Below are 23,051 nucleotides of genomic sequence, written 5' to 3'. Positions count from 1 at the left end.
AAGTTGAATTAAAAAACAAATTATAGTATGAGCTACCAGTTGAGTAACCTATACATCTGTCAGTGCCATATAACCTGCCTGCTTATGGGAAAAATGCCTGCTTGGTAAGAGGACGATCATGTAATGCAATATGGCTTCCTTCTGCAAAGACAACACTGAGGCACCTGTCAGCTCTTCAGCCACCAGTTTCTTTTCCTATGCTGTTTTTAATTCTATGCTACAGTTTTTCATATCCTTGTAAACACTGCTTTCACCTGACTGTGTTGAACAAAGAGAGTGGATGTATTAGTATCTAGAGCAAAGAAACACAATAAACATTTTATACTTACATACCAAAGCACCTTCTAGTGGGTCCAAAATCAAAAGTAAAAATTACTGACTCGCACTACATGAACATGCATGCTCAGAAATCTGTAGTCACACACATCAGTCATGCAGCTCTTTAGCCAGATAAAGAACAGAAAATACAAATGCTGGGGAGCACAAAACAACACTAGAGCATCAAGTAAAAAACTAAAGAAGAGTATATCAGATTTTAAATTATCCTACAAATTCTCTTGGGGAGAGCAGATTTAGCTATGAAAACAATGAGAGCTTCTTGTACATCATTAAGGACAGCATATAAATTGGTATGGTTTTGTTCTTTTTTTGTTTTTTTCCTTCAAAGTAATATGGGATCAACAAACAACTTTGGAAAAATTCATGGTTAACCATTTACAATTACAAATTGATCCTCAAGCCAATCCTGAATATAATTTATCAGTGACGATCTCCTGGAAATACAGAATGGGTATGTCCATTATTGCACAGTAAGCTAGATTTGGTAACCAAAATCTCTCCCTACTGTTAGTAGTTTATGAAATTTATTATAGCAAGACAAGCCAAAGAAAGATCTCAGTAAAAACTCTCAACTCAGTATTAACAGTTTTTGTCTTGCAGTTTGCGTTTTAATTAAGGCAGCAGCTAAACAAACAAGTCCTCCAAATCTTAAAAACAAAAGTACTTGCACAAACCAGAAGACAACCGCTAGATTTCTACTCACAATTTACATTCTCACCACATTCTGTAAATGCAGCTACTTCATTACAGACACATAGAATATGTAGTTCCATATTTATTTACAAAAAAAGAAACCAATCTGCTTCTGTTAATTTAAACTTGAGGTCACTGCACTTAAGCCTATGAGTTACAATTCAATATACTGATGATGAAACACTTTCTACTTACATCTTTATTCTATCTGTGCAAAGAACAGCATTAATCAGCAATATCCAGTGTGCAAAACCTGACCTTTCTGGAACCCCTATGAGATTAAGGGATCACAGATAGTTTTTCATCACAATACTGCTGGCACAATTAACTTGGGTTTCAAGTTAAGGAGAGCACCTTATAAATTATATTTGACATATTTTGTGGTACTGAAGAAGATCCGAATTGGGGTAAATTCTAAACTTAAAAAAAATGTCACTGACTCCAGATTAAGTCAAATAAAACCTTTTTTTTTTTTTTACACAATGTTTTTACTAAATGATGGCTCCATGAAAAACTGAAAATCAACAATGCAGAAATTCGATCCTTTCTGTAGAATGTGTTTATTCAGACAAGTTTCTTCTCTACTCCACACCTTTGCAAGGCATTAGATTATGCAGTTATATTAAAATACCGGGAAAAATATATGCTCCTACAGTACAAATGAGTTTTAATGAGTTCTAATTATATGAAGTTGTAGATGTCACTAGATTACTCACTATTTTGAGAATTATTTTTTTATCTGTGATCTAATTTCACCTTTCTCAGAATTTCCTGTTCTTTTCCCCATTCATCTCCACAGTCATCTTGCTTTCTTCAATGTAGCTTATAGTGAAGGAGAAGATAAAGAATAGTTAAATCTAAATGAAATTAAATTAAAACTTTTTTGGTTTGTAATGTCTTTCTTGTTATGCAGGAAGCCATTGAAATATCTGAGAAACCTTATAAACCTTATTTCAGTCTAATTTCTATGGCACAATATTCCAGAAAAGTCTTCTGAAGACTGACAAGCTTTCTACTGCAGCAATATAATTTAGCTATTCATTTCTATCTCAGTATTGACCACGACTTATAGCAGCACTTCGCTCAATTATGATTCTTGCTTGCCTCATTCTAAAAGCTAGATGTTTTGCTCTTAAAGAAAAAGTCATCCCATCTCAGTACAGGAAAGACTCCACCTGCAGTCCTGCATCCGGCTCTGGAGCCCTCAGTACAAGACAGACATGGTCTTGTTGGAGTGGGTCCAGAAGGCTGCCACAAAAATGATCAGGCAGTTAGAACACCTCTCCTATGAAGGATCTCTGAAGGAGTTTGGGTTGTTCAGCCTGGAAAAGAGAAGGCTTCAGCGAGACTTTATTATGGTCTTCCAATACTTCAAGGGGGGTAATAAGATGGGAACAAACTTTTAACAAGGCCTATAGCAATAGGACAAGGGCTTTCAAACTACAAGAGGGTAGATTCAGACTACGTATCAGGAAGGAGTTTCTTAAAATGAGGACAGTGAGGCACTGGAACAGGTTGCCCAGAGAGATGATAGATGTCCCATCTCTGGAAACATTCAAGGTCAGGTTTAGACAGGTTTGCTCTAGCAACCTGATCTACTTGAAGATGGCCCTACTCATTGCAGGGGGGTTGGTCTAGGCGACCTTTAAAGGTTACTTACAATCCACACTATTCTATGGTTCCCTTTTTAAATTTCATACAGTTTTATTGAATTTTCCTGTGCAGACAAGACTGACTTTTCTATACAAACATGTGACATTAGTACTAACTGTTTAAAGAAAAGTAGTATGTTTGACTTTAAAGTCTTTTAGCTTTACAGTATAAAGCCTGTTCATTTCAAAAGACTAAAAGCATGAACATTAATAGTTTTTCACAGTAATTCAATAAATTAAGTATTTTAATTGTCCATCTCACAGTAACTATTTACTCCTCGATAAAGGAAAACCCAAGTACGCAACAGTTTTCTGTGTTGTCAAAACAAGAAGAAATCTCCACTGAGTTTAACACAAGGCAAGTCGTATTGGATTCTCTATGTTGGCTTTCAAAGTCTCCAGAAACTTTGAAGCCAGCTCATCATCTACCACCCGACCATCACTTGAAAGAGTCACTGTCATGAGTTGGTGCTGCTCCAGTTTCTCATTTCCTTCTTCATCTTTCACAAGCTTGAGCTCTACTCTTGCTCGGCCTACAGCGAGGATGCAGGCCTGGGGAGGGTTTATGACTGCAGTGAAATCACTGATGCCAAACATGCCCAGATTAGAGATGCTAAATGAAAGAGAAAATGGTTACCAGTAATGTCAGAAATTATGTAACGCCTAGAAGAAATTATCTATATTCAGTGACCACTATGACCTAATTCTCTCCCAAGGCCAAACCTATTAACTTTAGAATATATTTAAACTGGATTTCAGTTGGGCACATTTACACTCTCAAGGGTTTGTAATTTTTGCAATTACAACCAATGCACCTTTTTAAAAGTCCAATTTCTTTACAGTAATATATGTTTGAATTGCATGTAATAAAGCAGAAAGTAGGACAGGAAATCAGTACCTCCAAAGAAACTCAGCCTATCTATGTTCCAAGCCAAAGGCCTTTTAGATTGAACCTCACAACTTTGAAGTTTCAATGGCTGTTGACAGGTCAGTAGTTCCCAGGGTGCTCCTTTCCACCTTCTCTAAAAAGGGCTGCAATGCTTCCCTTGTTCCAGTCACCAGGGACTTCACCTGACTGCCATGGCTTTTCACATATCACAGACAGTGGCTTGGCAACTACATCAGCCAATTCTCTCAGGACTCTGGGATGCATCTCATCAGTCCCACAGAGTTATGGATGTTCAGGTTACTCAGGTGGTTACTACCCTGATCTTCTCTTACAGTGGGAGGAACTTTGTGCTTGTTTCTTCCAATGTCACTGCCCACAACTGAAAGGATAGAAGAAAAAATAACCTGTGCTCTAGATTCCCTTCCCAATCATCCTAAGGCCCTGAGGTCTCATTCAATTGCCCCTGGACTATGCATTGCAGCTTTATCACCACCAACATGTAAGAGCACTAATGGGTACTAGCTCAAGAGCCATATAGGCTAGAAAGTTTCCTAGTGACGTCCTTAAACCAGGGCCCATGGAGGCAGCAAACTTACCAAAGCAGAGGGTCTGTCTGGCATATTGGACCCTCTGTTCCCCTCAAAAGGGGGGAAAAAAAAAAAAACAACCCAAAACCCAAACATACAACAACCGCTCCCCTAAAACAAACCACAACAAAACCAATATTCTTCTGCAATTGGGAAAAATTAGGTAGAAAAATAAGAGGCAGATTAGTCTCAATATGAAAAATATTAATTTCACACCAGGCTCAGATTAAATAAACCGGTATCAAGATACTTGTTTCCCCCTGATACAGGACACTTGGCCTAGGTTTGGCTCTCAGAATCATCACATGGAAGATTTTAAAAAGCAACACATTAACACAGAGGAATACCTGAGGATAAAACAGTTCTGAATCCACAGTGCATGTATTAAATGCTACTAGAGAGTTTTACCTGAAAGATCCTCCCTGGTATTCTTCTGGTAACAGTTTTCCATCTCTTGCTTTCTTTGCTAAAGCCTAAAAAAAATGAAAGAAGTAAAAGAACAGAAGAGAGGAAAAAAAATTAAAGTGTTGTAACAGACTATTTCTTTTTACTTCAGTAACACATTGTTATGGCCATACAGCTGTTAAAAAGTCATCTGCTTTCGGATTCAGGGAAGTACCTTAGCAACACTGTTGTACTGCAATGACTTGGCAAAGCGAAAGTTTCATTTTCCGAACAATATTGGCTGTTTAATAAATGCTGTTCTCTCACCTTGAAAACCTTGTTCCAGTTTTTACAATGGAACCACCATTCTCCCTGGTGTTTTTAGATGACAAAAATATTTAGCAAAATACTGATGAGACAAATTCAGAGTATTCTAAACATATCTGTTTAAACAAACTGTCATGTACCACTTCAGAACTTTCTAGCAGATTGAGAGAATGCATTTTGTCCAGCTAAGCATTCAACTACCTTACGGACCACCCTGTAACCTCCATTTTATTTGTGATGCTTTTCTACTTCTAAATATAACAGATGAAACTGTCCACGAATGTTTCATTCAAAATACAGCCCAAGAAGTTCAAGCTATATTCCAAGCCAAGATCACAGAGAAAAAGAGTCTTATTCCCATCTAGGACCTTTCTAGCTCAGAGATCGCCTTAGACGGAAGCAGTGGGATTCAGGATGAATAATTCTTACAGTAGGAAGAAAGGACTGTGTGGACCTCAAGAGGAATGACATTCCTTGGTGGATCAAGAGCCAATTATTCAGCCACCAATCCGCTCATCACACCCAACCATGAGTACCCAACTGAAAAGGTAGTGACTGGCAATGCGTCAGATGACTTCTCCATTAGTAGCAACCTTTTCAAAATCAGGAGCTCTTCAACTGACAGCAGACACTGAAATGGGAATATATGCAGGAGAGGTGAACTGCCCTGTTCATACAGAACATATTCAGTGGTTTTGGCTTGTCTCGTATTTATTCTGCAGGTGGAAAAGCACACGGAAAATGTCACATTGTGACAATTGCAACATGATGACATTTTAAGATAAAAATAACTGTTTCCAAAAGCATACTTGGGGAAATAAGACTCAGATTTGCTCTGGGAAAAATGATAGAAGCAACACAGTCTGTTTACATTTTCCTTCTTCTGGTAAAAAAAGTGAAACTAATAAATTTCCAATAATTTATTTATGTTAGGGCAATGCTGGTGGAAGTGAACAAAACCTCAAAAGATCTACTTTATTACAACATGAAAAAAGTGATATATCACATTTGTGAAACTTTCTTGGAGATGATTATTCTATGAATCCCCCTACGAATTTTCCACTCCCTTTTTAGGAATTCTACCACTGTTTTCTAGGATTTTCCCAGGTTCTTTCTAGGAATTGATGGGGGCTTTTTTTCCCCATCACTTTTTTTGTGTTTTAATTCCTAGATTGCTTTCCAGCAGTTGCCCATTCTGCTTCCCAGTGATTTTCTACATGTGTTCTATAAATATCCCATCTACCAGTCAATTCAATCTACCAAGAGGCAATTGCTATGAAACCTCACCTCTGCCTTTAAGGACCAGAGTCACTAAGTGGAAACTATGACTGAATTGACTTCTTTTTGTCTGCATGTGGGTGGAGGTAGAGTCATTACAAGATAAACGTCCACACAGTTAATAACAGTGGCTCATTAGCTATAGTTGTGACATGGATTAATCCCCTTTCATGTTGTAGTATACCTCTCTTGGTCATGGTAAATAACTGTCTTCCCAGTATACATTTCTAAACTGCTTTCAGGCAAGAGTTCTGAAAGACCACAGCAGCTGAATGACTGCAGTGACCAGCTTGGAAATAAACACCAAGAAATTTAAGAGAATCTCATTCTAATTAATTGCCAACTAAACAATAAGCTTATACCAAACTTTACAAAACCTGTGAACTTAAATTATGGTGATGAATTTAAAAGTTAAAAGCATACACTGAATTTTATTTCAGGCTTTTACCCATCTCTGAGTAAGTAGTGAACTAGAAGACTATAGCTGTGGGAACAACATTCACACAAGAGGGTCAATATGAACATAATGCATATGTGCAATTGCATTATTTGAATGATGAAAATACGGTGCTAGGATGCACATGACCTGGAAAGAAGTTAAAACTAACATGTAGTAGAAGGAGACATATAAGCAGTCTACACAAAGAAAGTGCCTGCCAAACTACAAAGAGACTGGTAGAAAAGCAGCTGCACTTTCAATTTGTGCCTTTCACATGCACACATCAGGTACATATTTATTTCAGTAATTCAATGAACAAGCTGAAAAGCAAACTTATGCTGGTATGGACACCTACAATCTGACCCAATGACTTTCATATTGAGCAGTGTACCCTGTCACACACATTCCATTTAAATAAAAGGGGAATGCTTACTTTATTGAGGCCCTATTAAACATAATGCAAGTGTACATTCCTATCACAGGAATGGCAGAATGTGAAGAAAGGTCTGTAATACTGCATCCCAGTATCACAGCTACTGGGGATGATAATGAACTTCCCATACGTTATATTCTTCACTTCCCATAATATTTTTCTTTTTGTCATTCTATGACTAATCACTGAATAATGTAACAATCTCAGCTAACCACCTTCTTTGTCTGGCTGTTATATTAGCTAAAGGCTTTGCTTTCACAACACATTCAACATGAAGCAAGCGATATGGACTGGAAAGATCTTAAAAACATAAAATTACGAATGCTCTGTGGCATGATACACCTTCTGCTACAACTTTGTTGGTTGTTCCCCTCTGCCAACACAGACTATCATGATTTCTGTAGTTTTTGGTAAAAGATAAAAATTTGGAAAGTGCAGTCTGCCCAGTTTTGGAACACTTTTATACCCTAGCATCTACTTCCACTGCATCCCTCAGATACTGCAGGCCTTTGATTAGCACTCATTAAATCACAAAAAAAAATAAAATAGCTGGTGTTGGGGCATTTCATCATTTGCCTGCACAGGATATATCTGTGGCTGGCAACAACTGCCACAGATCCAAGTCACTCTAACTGGCACCTGGATGATGCAAAATGCTGCCCATTAGTCTGAGGAGTTTAATGTTATTTATCAGGTGACGTTCTCAACTGAACTGCATATTGAAAAAGTGCAGATAGAAATAAGTGCCATAATGTAACTGCACAGAGGGTAACACAAACAGCTACAAGCAAATTTCTGGGAAAGGTGGGGAAAAAAAAAACCTCCCAAATAAACCAAATCCCAAACCCAAATACCAGTAATACTAAAGAAATTACATTATCTAGTTTTCCCATGAGGAGTAAAGAAATACAATTATATTAATTTGCAGAAGTCTGTACAGGTTTATTTTTCAGTTTAGTCAGCATCCAAATAAATAACATGATGGCTAAGTTATTGTTCATTAAAAATGAAAAGACTTGCAAAATTAATAATCATTTTGAAGTGTAAGGAATGTTGAAACTGCTTTACATGCACTCTGCCTTTGTTCTTACTGAAGTGTATCTAGGTCATGCTACATTTTCTGCCACAGAAAACTCTACAGCTACTATATTCCTCAGCATACAGTACATTTAAGACCTACCTTTGCAGAGGCAGCAATTTCCTTTATTCCTTTGGCAGCAGCATCTTTTATGATTGGTGTAATGAGACCTCGGTCTGTTGCTACAGCAATAGATATGTCAATGGAATGCAGCTGCCTGCAGACTTCTCCATCCCAGGTTGCGTTCACATCTGGCATTTGCTGGAAGAGAGACAATAAAAAAAGACAGCTGTTAAAAAAATTCTAGTGCAAGCAATTATCAAGAAAAAGGAAAATCCTTTAAGACACAGAGTTACATACAGGCATTTATCAAATTACTTAGTGCATCACAGACTATTGTCTGTAAATGAAGGCAAAAGAAGAGGTCACATCTGTCATCAGGACTGCTACAAGGAAGACAGAAAATAAATCCCTGTGAGGGTCTAAGAGTAGCTGTACATGATTAGCTTGCATTGCTAATATTTAAACTTATTCTGTCAAAAAGCATGAATGTATGCTCCAGAAACTGAAAACAGCAGGGCAGACAGAAGGTTTTTTGGTGCCGCTGGAAAAAAAAATAACAAAAGCCTACAAAATCCTTCAGGAGTCACCGATACCACCTCACAGATGCCCAGCATACAAAGCTACAAAGCAGTGGCATTTCTCCCCCCACAAAATAAATCACAGGATATTGACTTAAAAAGCATGGAAACAGACACCCTACCACACACTCACATGTTTTTATTTCCACTCGTGTCTCAAACAGGACTCTTAACAAAGGAAGCTACAAATAGGATATGCTGCAGGTACACTCACTGTTATTCAGATAATGTTAGAACGCATCGCATTTTTGTGTGTGTGTGTGGACACAAACAAGGACACATAGTGACAGGACAAGGGAGAATGGCTTTAACCTGACTTTTAGAGGGGACATTTAGATTAGATACTAGGAAGAAGTTTTTCCCTGTGAGGGCAGTGAGGCACTGACACAGGTTGCCCAGAGAAGCTGTAGCTGTCCCCTCCCTGGCAGTGTTCAAGGACAGGTTGAACACGGTTTGGAACAACCTGGTCTAGTGGAAGGTGTCCCTCCCTGCCCATGACAGGAGGGTTGGAACTAAAGACTTTCTTCCCAGTCCCATGAATCTACAATTTATCTATCTAAACAAACTCAGTTCCTAGAAGCAGCAGTGTAATGGTACTCTCGGTTCCTATTACAGAATCATAGAACGGTTTGGAAAGGACTTCAAAGCTCATCTAGTTCTGACCCCTTCCCATGGGCATGGACACCTCAACCTAGACCATATTGCCCAAGGCTTTGTCCAACCCAGCCTTATAACTATTCTTCAATACCAGTATATATATTCTGAGAAAAAAAAACACACACACCCCCCTCCCCAAAAAAAAAAAAAGAAAAAAAGAATGGGCAGTACTCCTCGTTGAAAGTTAAATATAAACTTTAGGAAAGCCTCACAGTACACACAGTTGTAACATGCCTTCAAGTGGGTGTTGTGCAAGTCTGACTCTCTCTATAAGTCATCCAAAAGAGATGGTAAGGACAAGGAATTTTTCCTATCAGTTTCATTCAAATAATCTCAATTTTGATGTAAATCAGACAGTATTATTTCTCCCATCATTTCAGCAATGAAAGACTGTTTATTTTTAAAGGACAGCTGCTGTAGTGGCTGTCATTACTAAGCCCAACCACTCATGGCCGTAAGCCTGAAATCTTTTATTCCTTCCTCCCCTCTTGTTCTAGAAAGCCAGAACTGTTCTAATAGGCTATCACCTGGTGAGCCCACTGGCATATCCACAAACCTCTGGCTATCAAACAGTGAGACCAAGCTGAAAAGTAGAACACGTAATTGGACTAGTGGTCCTAAGAATTGTGGAGGAGAAATTTTTTATGTTAAAGAACCAATACAAACAGCATCTTGAGGTGTTTGCCAACCGATCACAAACTGTCAAAGCATTCACTACCAACTCATTAAACCTAAAAGAACGTGTCTTGCATTGTTTAGGAAGAAAATATTAACAACATAAGCTTTGAACAGTGCCCAGAAAAGAGTCAATAAAACTGCCTTGGATTTAAATTTCCAAATGTATTCATACCACCAAATTTTGGGAGGGGAGGAGCAGGTGGAGGTAGATTTTCTTTTTTAAACTAGTAGGCCACATATTTTCCTGAAACACTGACAGGAAGTAGTTGAGACATCAGCTTGATCATTAACTTATTTCCTGGTATACTGAGTTAAATCTGGGTTATTTGTTTGTTTGTCATTTGGTTTGGGGTTCTTTTATTATTTTAAAAGTCAAACATATGCTAGCATAGATTTGTAACAAAAGCAATAGGATAGGACAGAGTAGCTTAATGATTACTTCCATACAAACACAGTATTCGTGTTCCATAAAAAAACCCACCCAAACAAAAATCCCTGAAAGCAAACCACCTAAATTTCTTCTAACTCAACAAACAAGAACTCCAGCTTCTCAAAATCTGACTTGGGCATCAATTCATATATAACCAAAGATGCACTGATTTTACAAAGCTGTACGCACTAAAATTTACAAGGTTTGTCTACTGAATTTCCTTTAAAACTGTCATGGTATAGATGACTTTTTAAAAAGTTTTCAGCATAGAACTAGCTAATCCTTAAATTCAAGATTCAAATTCTGTACTATGTCAATGGAAAATGCTAGGAAAAAGGATACAAATCTAATCACAGGCTAAATATTTTTATTTCTATATCAGAAAGACATATTTACAGAATTCACTGGGTAGGTCATTTTGTGATGGCAGATAAGGAAATCTTGTTTTAAACACTGGCAGTGTTCAACATGCATAATCCCCATGTATGCTCAAAGTACAGTAACGCAGCCTTACAGTTAAATGGACTGGAAGCTACTCATCTTTTTTTTTCAGGCAGTAAATTAAACAAAACCACAAATAACAACAAAAAAACCCTTTAATTATATAAGCAGAAGTAATAACAAGTACATTGAAAGCTTGCATCCTGTAAACTGGATTACATCCCATTATCTTCCTTTACCTGGCTTTATTTAGGTAGAACAGAAAAACCACAAAACCTAATCTTTCATTCCTATTTCCCTCTGTCTCACGTTCCTTCCACCTGCTCTGTGGTGCAGAGATTTCTGATCCCATCCTCACAGCTAGCAGTTCACAGGAATTTTTGGTTGTCACCATTTCCTCACGTAAGGTCTCATTAGGCCATAAAAAGTTTCTTGCTGTGTTCACATCTAACAAATGCATAGCCAGTTTAGCTCCTCCTGTTTCTGGTAGAGAATAACTTGAAGTTTTTTCCAGTCTCTACAAAGCCCAGAATTTCTCTCAAACATTTGCTATGGAACTGCCAAGAATCCTGTCTATTTTCTATCAAAATCTGTATTTCTAGCAATTACATATTAATATTTAGATCATGTTGGCTAGAAATTTTTTGGGTCCGTTCCAGTGCAATGTTTAATTAATTCCATACATCCATGAAAATAATACCCCAACTGAAACGTAACTTCCTCCTTCAGCTTTTGAATATTTAAAATAATCTTCTCAAATCAGAAAAAAGGGCCTCCCTCCCTTTCTGATGGTTTTATATTGCGACGTCATGCAACTAGTCTGGATCTTTGTTCTGTGTTATCTTGCCTGTTTGCAGCTGCCGCTCAAACAATGCAATAGTAACAGAAAAAGTTTAGCATTTTCCATAGAGCTAGAAAGTGTGATCACTGTGCAATCAAGAAGGCATAGGCAAAAAATCCATGGCACTACCAAACTGCTTCAAAATCTGCATTCATTCACACAGAAGTGATGACAAGGGAAACTCCATAGGATATTTTAACAGTCAAGGCTTTGTCCCCTTTAATTATCTTTCTACACGACAAAGATCTTTTGCAGCTATTAGTGATCACTCTAAGACACTTATTTCCTCCTGAATCTTAAAAATAACCGGCCTTCAGGCTGCTCAGAGCTCCCACCTATGGCTTATTCAAAAATTAAGTGCAAACTGAATTTAAATCAAAGCCACTCCACATCTAAACCAAAACCACCACAGTTCTTTCTTTTAAGAAGTTTGAAAATAAAATCAATTTCACATTATGTTTTCAAGTGATTATATTTGAGACACTCTGGACTAAGAGGAGACATTTCCAAACTATGGGAGTACTCTTAAAGAAGTATTTCTGAAGCCTTTAAGTTTTAAAAAATTAAGCAACACTGAGAGTGTATTCCACACAGAGCCATCAACATAAACTGGGAAGTAATGTAACCAGCTCTACCCAGAGAACATGCAAATAGACAGTAAAACCTCTATAGTTTGGGATGGAGTAAGTAGACCCTTATGAAATTTAAGGTCTTAACTTCAGGATGCATTGCAATCATTTAACTTTCATATTGACAAATGGAACAATGGCAATCCTGAAAGAGCAGAAGATGGGTTGCCTGAAGAAGTTTTAATTCAAAGAACTTACTGAATGTGCCATCAGTACACATCTGAGGTAATACACAAGACTGCTGTAAGACTTGAATAAAAAATTGTTCATAACTGTAAGAGAAAATAAAATGCAACTGCAAAGAACAGAAGACTCATCCTGCCAACTGCTTTAGTCTGCTGACAAAGCATTTGCCATTATCTGTAGTAAGTGGATCTTTACTAAGAAGTTCTCATTTTTACGGCATAGACAATGTAGAAAATTTTATTGGGAGAGCTTAAAAAAACATGACAATAACTGATTAAGAAGTACGAGCTTTGCTATGATCATATTCATATCTCCATGTTGGCTCACAAAATACTTCTCGCCTCCTTGTCAGTTTGCTATAAAATATATTTTTTAAGTCAATTATTCACTTACCTTCAGAGTAACTGCAGTTGCTTTGATAATAAAATCATTTACAGATACTCTAATGTCATCTGCAAAAAGAAAAAAAAAATACAATGTTCACTTGTGCGAAGAAAAGACAAACTACAACCATAAAAGCAAGAAAACTTTTCTCTCCTTTGGGGCAAAAGGAGTATCACCAAGGAAGTCTCCTGAGCAGAGACTAGCTGTAATTAGAAGGTCAAAAGAGCTGCAAACTTGAGTATTATTACTCATTCTTGTAAGTAGCAGTCCATACATGTTTTATGCTTTACGTTTTTACTGCCTATATATAAATCTATTGTAGGATCTAAATATACAGAGACAATACTGGAGACAACTATTCTTTATGTAGTGTGATGCATTAACTGGAATAATTGCAGAGATCAGCTTTTATTCAGCTGCAAGTCAGAAGAATGTTGTTGTCCAGTGACACCTGCAGCCTTATAACATAAGAATTAGCAAGGTGAAGGTATCTGTCAGTCCTTAAAATGGGTTAACGATATATTCTAGAGCAGGCTGCAAAACAATACAAGTGGTAAATTTGTTAAATTACAAGCAGAGCTACACACTAAAAAGGCAGCATCAGCCAGAAACAGATAAAGTAACCTTGAGAGGACTGGATTTTTTTTTTTTATGTGACCCTAAGAAATACTGCGTAATACTTCAGACACCTGCTTTCCTTCTCCAAAAGATTGTGAGAGAGGAAGTACAGAAACAATGGCTATATTTGCTTTGCATTATTTTATTCCAAGTTTTGGGAAACCCACAGCACTAACTAAAATCAGACCATCAGCAGAAGTGAAGACTATAGATACAACACAGAATATGCCACGGTTGCTATAAGATTATCCTGAAGATACATGATATTTGCATGATATCAAATGTATCATCTCACAATAAAAGTGCTACATTACTCTGCTACCATCATCACTGCTGTCAGCTGAACAGACCAAGTACTACAGATACTTTTGAGTCTGATTTATGACATGTAATACCCATACCTTTCAAAATGCTTTTGTAGAGGGAAATTTAGAGATCATTAAGTGAAATCATCTTAAGTGACCATCAATTTGGAGGAATGAACCAAGTACCCACTTACCACATAACTGACCTGCAATCTATACCCGAGAGCACCAGAATTCAAATATAACATAATGGAACTTGCAAGCACTATGTTGCATTGACAGAATTTCACATCAGACAAACCTGCATCTTGGTCATCAAATATATCTTGGTTTTTCATATGATTTCTGTATTACATTTCTCACCCTTGGCAAAAATGTCACGTTCCACTAGGGGGGCAGCAATATAATGCAAATACAGGAGTACAGTTAAATGAAATATTTCTGATAATATTTTACCCTCATTGAGGTTTACAGTAATGAAAACGGCTATATTTTACCCCCAAAATAAAGCAGCCTACAGTAGGGAATGCTGAATTAAAACTTCCACATTACTTCTCATCACACAGTAGAAAACACCATCAATTTTATCAGAAAAAATATCACTAACCTCAGACACTAAAGATAATTATTATTCTTTTTGAAGGATATTCTACATTTTTGAGAAATTTAAGACTGGAATAATCACTTACAGATACTACAGTCAATCATACTACATGATCTCGACTAATTTATCAAGTGAATTGACCAAATATTTCTAAATATAATAAAATTTAAATTAAGAAGATTACAATGTTAAAGTAATAAAAGCTTTCACTCAGGTTCTTTACCCAACTAAGTGAAAGTCCTTAAAAAAAGAAAAAGGACACTAAGCAAACACTTCTGTGATATTTTGCATGAAAATGGAAGTATCTGTCTGAAAAATGTTCCATTTAAAAAATCCCACTTTTTTTTTAAAATGCATGCCATATACACTTTGTTGAATCGAGAGTCTGGAAAGAAGATTCTAACCTGCAGAGTTAATTTTTAAATTATTTAGCATCCTATTGCAAAATATACTGAGCTGATTTTGGCAAAATCAAAAACAGTTTGAGCAAAAATAATCTTTGATTATGACCTTAAACTTCAAAAACTTTTTCTAAATAAGTCAATTCTGTGAATACAAGTTGAGACAAAATGGCAAAATCTAATTTCTTAGTCTTATACATAAACATTTCTGTATAAATAAGACATTGCAGACAGAAAAATTGGGATTTACATATAAATGTTGATATTTACACATGAATATTGAGATCTAAAGCTTTCAAAGCAATTCTCAATGTATATGTTAAAATTATTCACTTTTCTGTGGGACAGTTTTCCATTCCACCTCTGTCTTCCTGTATCTTGCTAAGCTGTACAACTCAATAATCACAGGGAAGTACAGCTTGAGTCCAATGTACAGAAAATTTAAAAGGATTCTTTGAATGCATAGTGTTCTGCCTATACAAAAATCCACACCTCCTGAGCAAGATTAAAGATACAAGGCAAACTATGTGTTAGTACCACATGTTATAGTAAATCAGTTTAATCACTAACCTTTGGCCAATTCTCTTCTTAATCTCAAAATAGCATCAATGTCACAGTCGGCAGCAGCATAGGCATGAGGTATTGTAGTCTTAGACTCTGTTAATCTCTTAGCAATAACTCTTCGAATGTTGCTAGCAGGGATTTCTGTGAATGTGCCCTGAAAGAAATTATACGTTGTGTATTAAATTTTGAGAGAGCAAGCATGCATTCCCTTTGCTGAAACAGGCCTCAACACTGATGCATTATCATCAGTGACTACTACTCACTTTAAAAATCCCCAAGGTATCAAAAAGCAATACATTCCAACTACTGAAATTAATATGATTAAGACCACTGAGTGTTCTAGACTACTACACTGCACTGCTCCGTCTGCCAGACCTGTCATATTGCTCACAATATGTTCTGCTCCATCTAAACTTCAACAGAGTGTTTTCTCAGTAAGCTACTGCTTTTTCAGTGGTTCCTTAGGACAGGCTTTACTGCTTATCTTTTTCGTTATTCCCCTCTCTCCTTCCAGATACATATACAGTAGCATTTCAATGCAGAAGATCTCTCAACATGTTCACAGAAGCAAGTCAACTTTTAAAGAATCTCTTCAAATACAAGTGGCTATAGAAAGGAAGAAAATACATGATTTTGCAAAACATTATTTTGTACATCTCATCTGTTGCATGTATGCTACAATCTGAGTAGTAGTAAACACAAGAAACTACAATATGGATATTCTGGTGCAATCACAGAACCATTTTTTTCTGTAATGGAAAAATATCTAAGTTTGAGCTTTCCATACTTTGTTCAGATCTCTGTACCAGGCAAAAAAAAAAAAAAAAGCAGCATTTTTTTAATATTATGAAGTGTAGCTAGATTGAAAACTTCAACCTGTAAAGATACTTCAAATTTAGCTCTAGACCCAGAAATGTTTTTCCCTCCATTTTTCACAAAAGCTTTTCAATTTTCAATTGCTCCTAATGTGGATTTAAGCACAGGCAATTACTCTCTAACATTTCAAATTAACACAGAAACTGTATTTAGGTGCTAGAGTTTGCAAAATTACTCTTCAAAGCAACCATTAGGACCTTTCCCTCCTCTCTTCCAGACAACTCTGTGGACATTTACCTATACTTACATTGCAGGAAAGGAAAGGAAATGAAGTAAAGAAACTCAAAGCCTGATTTATTTTTACTGTGAGTTTGGAAATACATACTGATATACTGATCCTGCAGGGAAAGGATGTATTGTTGATTTCCTATCTAGTGGCATCTTTGTCTGGGGACTGAAATAAAAGCGTTGCCCCTCTGACTTCTCCCTTTCCCAGGCCTCCAATGTAAGTTTTTCATGGCTTTGATTTTGCAAATTACACAGTGGTGTGCAGACCAAAATTCTGAGAGCTCTGCAGTTTGAATTATACTGCTTTAGATTCAATCAAACATAGTCAAACCACACACATCTGGGTGGCCTTAGTTTCCCTAGTCTTTCCAGTTCTGGAAATCTCATAAAGCTACTGAAGTAGTCATGGCAATACATAGTAATAACAATGTTAAGGACCTAACAGAACCCTTACCGGTGCAGCAGGTTGTCCTGGTGTTGAAAGTGGTGGAACTGCTGGTCTTGGGTAAGCTGGAGGCACAGCTGTTGCTTGTGAAGGCACTGCAGTAGGCTGGGGAGGAGCTGGAGAAACCACAGGTTTCAATTCAGCGGGTTTGCCCTTCTGCTTCTCTTGCAGAAGTTTGAGAGCATCCCTGGTGATTAAACAGAGTGAAATACTGACAACAGAGAAACTATTTCAAAAATTCTCAAAGTATTACTAAACCATCACTTATTTTAATTAGTTAGCCACTTCTGTCTGGCTTTTTTTAACCAATTTAACCAATTTTTAACCAATGCCACTTATGTGCATTTAAATTTCTGTAGTCAAACAAAACATTAAGAATATGATCATTTATCAATGTTAACCTTGTTTTCTGGGATGTCTTTTCAGTAAATCTCAATGACTTTTGTGAATAAAAGGGCTTGAATATGCAGTAACTGAAAACATTTGTGCTGGAGAAGTGTAACATTCATCATCATTAATTGCACTAATGATTCTTCTAAAGATACCAGAGTACCCTTACTCAGGCTATAAGGTCTCAAATAATGGCTATTTCATCTGTTACCACAGAATCCTAGAATGGTTTGGGTTGGAAAGGACCTTAAAGCTCATCCTGTCCCAGTCCCCTGCCACTGGCAGGGACACCTTCCACTAGACCAGGTTGCTCAAAGCCATGTCCAACCTGGCCTTGAACACTGCCAGGGATGGGGCAGCCACAGCTTCTCTGGGCAACATGTGCCACTGTCTCATTACCCTTACAGAGAAGGGTCTTTCTCTGTACCCTTCTGACAAAAATGTACAAAAGGTGCAAGTAGCATACACGTCCATACTTCATAAGCAATTTGAAAGAAAGCACCACCATAATAAACCAAAAACTGAGTAACATCTAACAGACCTGGTGTGACTGAACCTTGTCTAACCTAGCCCCCTCTGAGGGTCTTTATACTGATATAGCTACCACCACAAGACTTCCCTCTTGTGGGCACAGTATAACAGACATCAGTAAACTCCCATCTTTAAGCTGTAACACTACATCGAGCCCAGGTGCATGGTATTTACAGGACAACTTGCTAAAGATTAGCACCTACAAGGCTAAAGAGAAGACTGCAATTACACTCCCTTCACCAGATTTCAAGGGAAATAAGCTATAGTAAAATCTCAGTTTTTCAGTTTTAACTGCATCTATACTAGCGATTTGTTAGGAGAGCTGTATCAGTCAGATCACCTCTCTACTCTAGTTCTCATAACAAGTCTATATCATACACCCAAGATAAAGAGAAGCTCACCACGACCCTGCAGTGTGTGCTTGCCACCCAGAAACCGTGTCCTGCACTGCATCACCAGCAGTGTGACCAGCAGGTTGAGGTTTCTCCTCTGCTCTGGTGAGACCTCACCTGAACTACCACATTCAGCTCTGGGACCCCCAACACAAGAGAGTACATGGAGCTGTTGGAGCAAGTCCAGAGGAGACCTCAAAGATGCTCCAAGGGCTGGAGCACCTCTGCAGTGGAGGCAGGCTGAGAGAGCTGGGCTTGTTCAGCCTGGAGAAGAGAAGGCTCCAGGGACACCTAGGAGCATATTCCAGTTCTTAAAGGGGTCAAAAAAAAAATCTGGAGAGAGGCTTTTGACAAGGGCAGGTAGTGATAGGACAAGGGGAAATGGCTTTAAACTGACAGAGGGGAGATTTAGATTAGATATTAGGAAGAAATTCTTCTCAGGCTGGTGAGGAAAATGACATTTCAAAGTCCTATCTTTTGCATGGAAGAAAGCAGTTTTGCAAAAAGATTTTGTTAGATAATTCTATAGCTACTGAAAAATCTTTGCTACATCTCTATGACAACTAGGGAATGGTAATTAGGTAGCTCAAAGTCCTAGAGGGTTTCCACCTGCCATAGCCTAGTAACACACCATGAATCACCACTATACTTACATAATTAAGAGTAAAATTCTTATAATTCGATGTTACATAGGATATTTTATCTATTCAACTCCTCATTTTACCTCAACTCAGCCAAAGACCATAGAAAATGGTAAAAAAAAAAAAAAGAAAGTCTGCTTTTCTCTAAAAAAAGCAGACATCTACTTTCTGCTTCCCTGGATTCAATTCCAAGTTACGCTGACCTGGTTGTCTTTGAACAGAACTAAAATTACAGTAGCTAACAAGGTCTGTGCAGGCTAATGATGATATTTGTCAAAAGGAATAATTTTACTGAGAACAAAAATAATATTCCTGCCAAAATCGTCACCTCCAATAGCATAATGTGAAGGTAATGCACCATTTGATACTAAGGGGTCCAGACCTACCACAACATGTTTTTATACACGAGTTCGTCACTCCAAGGGTTGTGTGCCAATATTTACATCAGAATAGTCAAAAAGTGTACTAAACTACTAGAAGCCTGATCATAACAAACCACAGGTTTGTATACAAAAGCCCTTTAAATCAAAGATGGGAAAAAAAAACACAAAGATAGGAGAAAAAACAGCTCAGGATTTCTTACCATCACACTTCAATGCTCTCCCCAGGCTAATAAAAAAGGGAACAAGTTAAAACCTTACAGACTTCATAACTGAACTACAGTGAAAGAAGATCTGAACTCCCCAAAGAAAAGGAAGCAAAGAAAATATGACACCGGCATTTTATTTTAGCTCTGAATACATCTCTGAGTAGCAAAATTTGTGAGATCCACAACAGCAGCTAACGATACCTAGGAGCTGATAACCATCATTAGCCTGAGCTGCAAGAAATAATAACAGCAGTACCATGTAGCTCAGACAGGATATAAAAACAAAAAGAGATGTTTTTTTTTTATTTTTAATCAAAGGCTTTGGACAATAGCTCCTAACCTATTCTTCACATTCTCAACAGGCCTTTCAAATGTAAATAAGCCATTTCCCTTTAGAAAAAAATGGAACAAAATGTTGGCTTTTTCAATAAATGGACATTTCCAGTTCATGGAGATTGCTCTAGGTTCAAAGGAAGAAATAAGGGAATATGAGGTTGAAACATTACTGAAATATCTACATACTCTTTAGTGAAGATTCCTCGAGGCCCAGTAGGTGTAAGATTGGTTGTATCTAGTCCATGTGTCTCCAAAATGATGCGAGCTGCAGGACTTAGGCGTACCCTAAGGAAACGAGGAGAAAAAATACACTATTTAAACAATAAGATTAATTTAGTTAATTCAACGTATATCAGGAGAAACTACAAAATATGCCCTGTATTTCAGGAGGAACAGCCAGGGAAGGAGCTCTGTACCAAGGCTGCAAACTTTCCTCTTACAGCAGTGATGCAATATCCTGGTGGATTCTTCTGGAAAAGGGTCATCAGTGAAGAACCAAATATATTTTAAGACAAACTTGCTTTAGTAATATTAAAAAATGCATGGGTGTTTAGGAGCTCAGACAAGAGTGTTGCTCACCTCTTATTTGTTTGGCTAGCTGTAATTGCATCATTAATGCAGCTTAGTTCTAATTATAACATTACCTTTGCCCTAGATTTAATTTTATTTTGTAGCATTGATGAAATGGCTACTTCTTTTGGAAAGCAAAAGCCATACAGATGTAGTTGCATAATTCAGTGTCTGCTTTAGAAGACTAAATATAAAGCCTTCCCACACACATACATTTTAATCAGCATATACTCAAATTATGCTACAGTACTAGTAAACCTCTATCTGCCACCTTGACCTAGATCAGTCAACAATTAAACTTCTGACTGGAAACAGAAACAGGGATCAACTACAAAGAACAGGACATCGCTACAGAGTGCACTGTGCCCCTCAGTGTGATTTGCTCTCTGAAATGAGGGGAAAAAAACAACATTTCAAAAAGAGATTTCAGAATTCTTAAATATAAACACAGCAACATTTTCATAAAAGTATTAATACGTAGCTTCAAGACTTTCCACAAAATCTCAAACTCATTATTTCCTAAAGGAGAGCATATTTGCACCACACAGAGTTTCAAGGACTGTCCATAAGCAGATGCCAGAAAAAAAATGTCTTAAATCATCAACTGATTCCAAAGATTCTGATACATTTCTAATTAACAGCTGCAGTGAAACAGAGGCCCATCCGATGTTCTTTCGCACTAAAATGCAAAACACAGTCCTTTAAAGGATCCTTTCTGTGAATGATCCACCTACCACAGGTAACATTTTGGCAATGATAACCTCAATTAGTTGTCTTCCACTTGCATGAGAAGAGCCTAAATGATGGCAACAAAACCAAACATAGCAAACCAGATAGAAAAGGTAGTGAGGGTTGGAATTAAAAACAAAAACAAAACCAAAAAAACCCACCCACAAATGAAGATTTAAAAAAAACCAACCCCAAATAAAGAAAACCTAAGAGTTTGCATAGCACATGCTACCAAAATTAGTTTCCTATTCTTTTCTTTCATAGATTGTAACTTTACAGCTTTGGTTTTACACAACTGACTCCAAACAAGGAGCAACACCTTCAAATGAAGTGCATCCTGCAACCTAAACCTGTGATAGATTACTATTACCTGACTAACACTTTGGGGTTAATTTACTCTCCCATTTGAGTGTTTGTAATGCTTCAGAGTACCATAACTAATCAAAACAAAACTAACACAGAGCACAAAAATTCACAGGTTTGAGTTTTTTGCATTCCACTGCTATGAAAAGAAGAAGAAAATTTTTCTAGTATCAAAAGTACAAGAACTTGGAAGGGTTTTGGAGTGTGTCACTTGTTTGGGTTTTTTCCTGAAAAAGAAACAGAAAACAAGCTGTAGGTAAACTGAGAATCTGATGCATAAGCATTAGTGTCTGTTGTATATAAAGACAACTTCTTCCTAGTTTAAGCTTAAAATCCTTCACAAAGCAATTGTATGTCAAAATAAAGACACATCCACAGAAGGTGCTCTAATAAAACAACATTGTTCAAATTGTCTTACCGGGCTTCCAAGCAGAGAAATATTCTGGGCAGGCAAGTGTTTTTACCTCACACATACTGAAACAGTCTCTTAAACTAAAAGTTTAATAGTAAGTAGAAAGGGGCAAAGACTCTTCTTGGTTCAGCTCCACTGATCGAGATAACAGTTACATTTTACAACAAACATAAAAACTTACGGCAATTTTCCAGGTTGATGCTCTAGTTTAGGAGGGGCTGAAACTGAAGGACCTGCAGGACTTGAGGTAAGTGCAGGTGCTGGTGGAGCCAGAGAAGATGGAGCACCACCATCAGCTGGTATTTCAACTTGCTTCCAGTCCTGCCCTTCCTCTACCAGCAGACCGATTACTGAGCCCAAGCGTACATTTTTGCTTCCTTCTTGCACCTAAATTTAAGGCAATGAGAATACTGTTACATATTGTGCTGTCTAGACTAATATGACTAAAAATGGTAGATGGGAAAATTTCAGGCATATTAATGACACTTCATCAAGGAAATAGAACACATTTTATTCCTACTATTAATGACTCATGACTGAAATGAATTACAGTTGCTATTATAAGGTGAGGAATATTAATTTATGCCCCAGAATCCTATACATGGAAAGCTAGTAATCCGAAATCAAAGTAAGTTACAGACAACTGAGTACCTCCAAGAATAAAGTCACATTAGCTACTGAAAAAAAATGGGGGTGTCTAATCTTTGCAAACAGAGCCTGTAAATTTTGCTGAACACATTGAGCAGATGTACTTCAACATCTCTCCCCTGTATCCAGCAGTGAGTGTTACTTCTTAAAGTACATAGAATCCTGTAAATTTAGATACTAATGAAACAAAGAGACCAAAACCCCACAACAGCAGTGCCCCATTACTGTTTTTTTAAGACTGTAACATTCCTTTTCCACCAACTTTCACCTCCAAGATTGTCTATTTTAACATAACTGGGGCCAATTAACAAGTCTGTCCACTACGAAAGTGACAGCGCTTAGGGTTGATATGTACACTACTAATCTCTTGATGCATTCTTCTCTGTTAGTACCCTGAAAAGCTCACTCTGCAGTGGAAGTTTT

General features: G+C 37.3%; 1 protein-coding gene across 2 annotated transcripts in view; it reads right to left on the bottom strand.

Annotated features, from left to right (window-relative positions):
• Positions 1–506: 506 nt before the first annotated feature.
• Positions 507–23,051, bottom strand: part of PDHX (pyruvate dehydrogenase complex component X) — a 33,265-nt gene continuing 10,720 nt past the window's right edge. Inside the window, exons 4-11 of one of the 2 annotated variants that reach the window (XM_062620219.1) lie at positions 22,162–22,367; positions 20,093–20,191; positions 17,037–17,214; positions 15,485–15,632; positions 12,996–13,054; positions 8,202–8,360; positions 4,569–4,633; positions 507–3,297 (exon numbers count right to left, since the gene is read on the bottom strand). In XM_062620219.1, coding sequence (XP_062476203.1) covers positions 3,033–3,297; positions 4,569–4,633; positions 8,202–8,360; positions 12,996–13,054; positions 15,485–15,632; positions 17,037–17,214; positions 20,093–20,191; positions 22,162–22,367 — 1,179 coding nt within the window. In that variant the 3' untranslated portion in view covers positions 507–3,032. Of the gene's footprint in view, positions 3,298–3,323; positions 3,953–4,568; positions 4,634–8,201; positions 8,361–12,995; positions 13,055–15,484; positions 15,633–17,036; positions 17,215–20,092; positions 20,192–22,161; positions 22,368–23,051 lie in introns of those variants that run through there. The other variant, XM_062620220.1, reaches the window with a different exon arrangement.

The sequence above is a fragment of the Pezoporus occidentalis genome, unplaced genomic scaffold (assembly GCF_034315485.1).
Source record: "Pezoporus occidentalis ecotype Australia unplaced genomic scaffold, CSIRO_AGI_Poc_V1 ctg22, whole genome shotgun sequence".
Lineage (NCBI taxonomy): Eukaryota > Metazoa > Chordata > Aves > Psittaciformes > Psittacidae > Pezoporus > Pezoporus occidentalis.
This window is presented reverse-complemented; position numbering and strand designations above follow the sequence as displayed.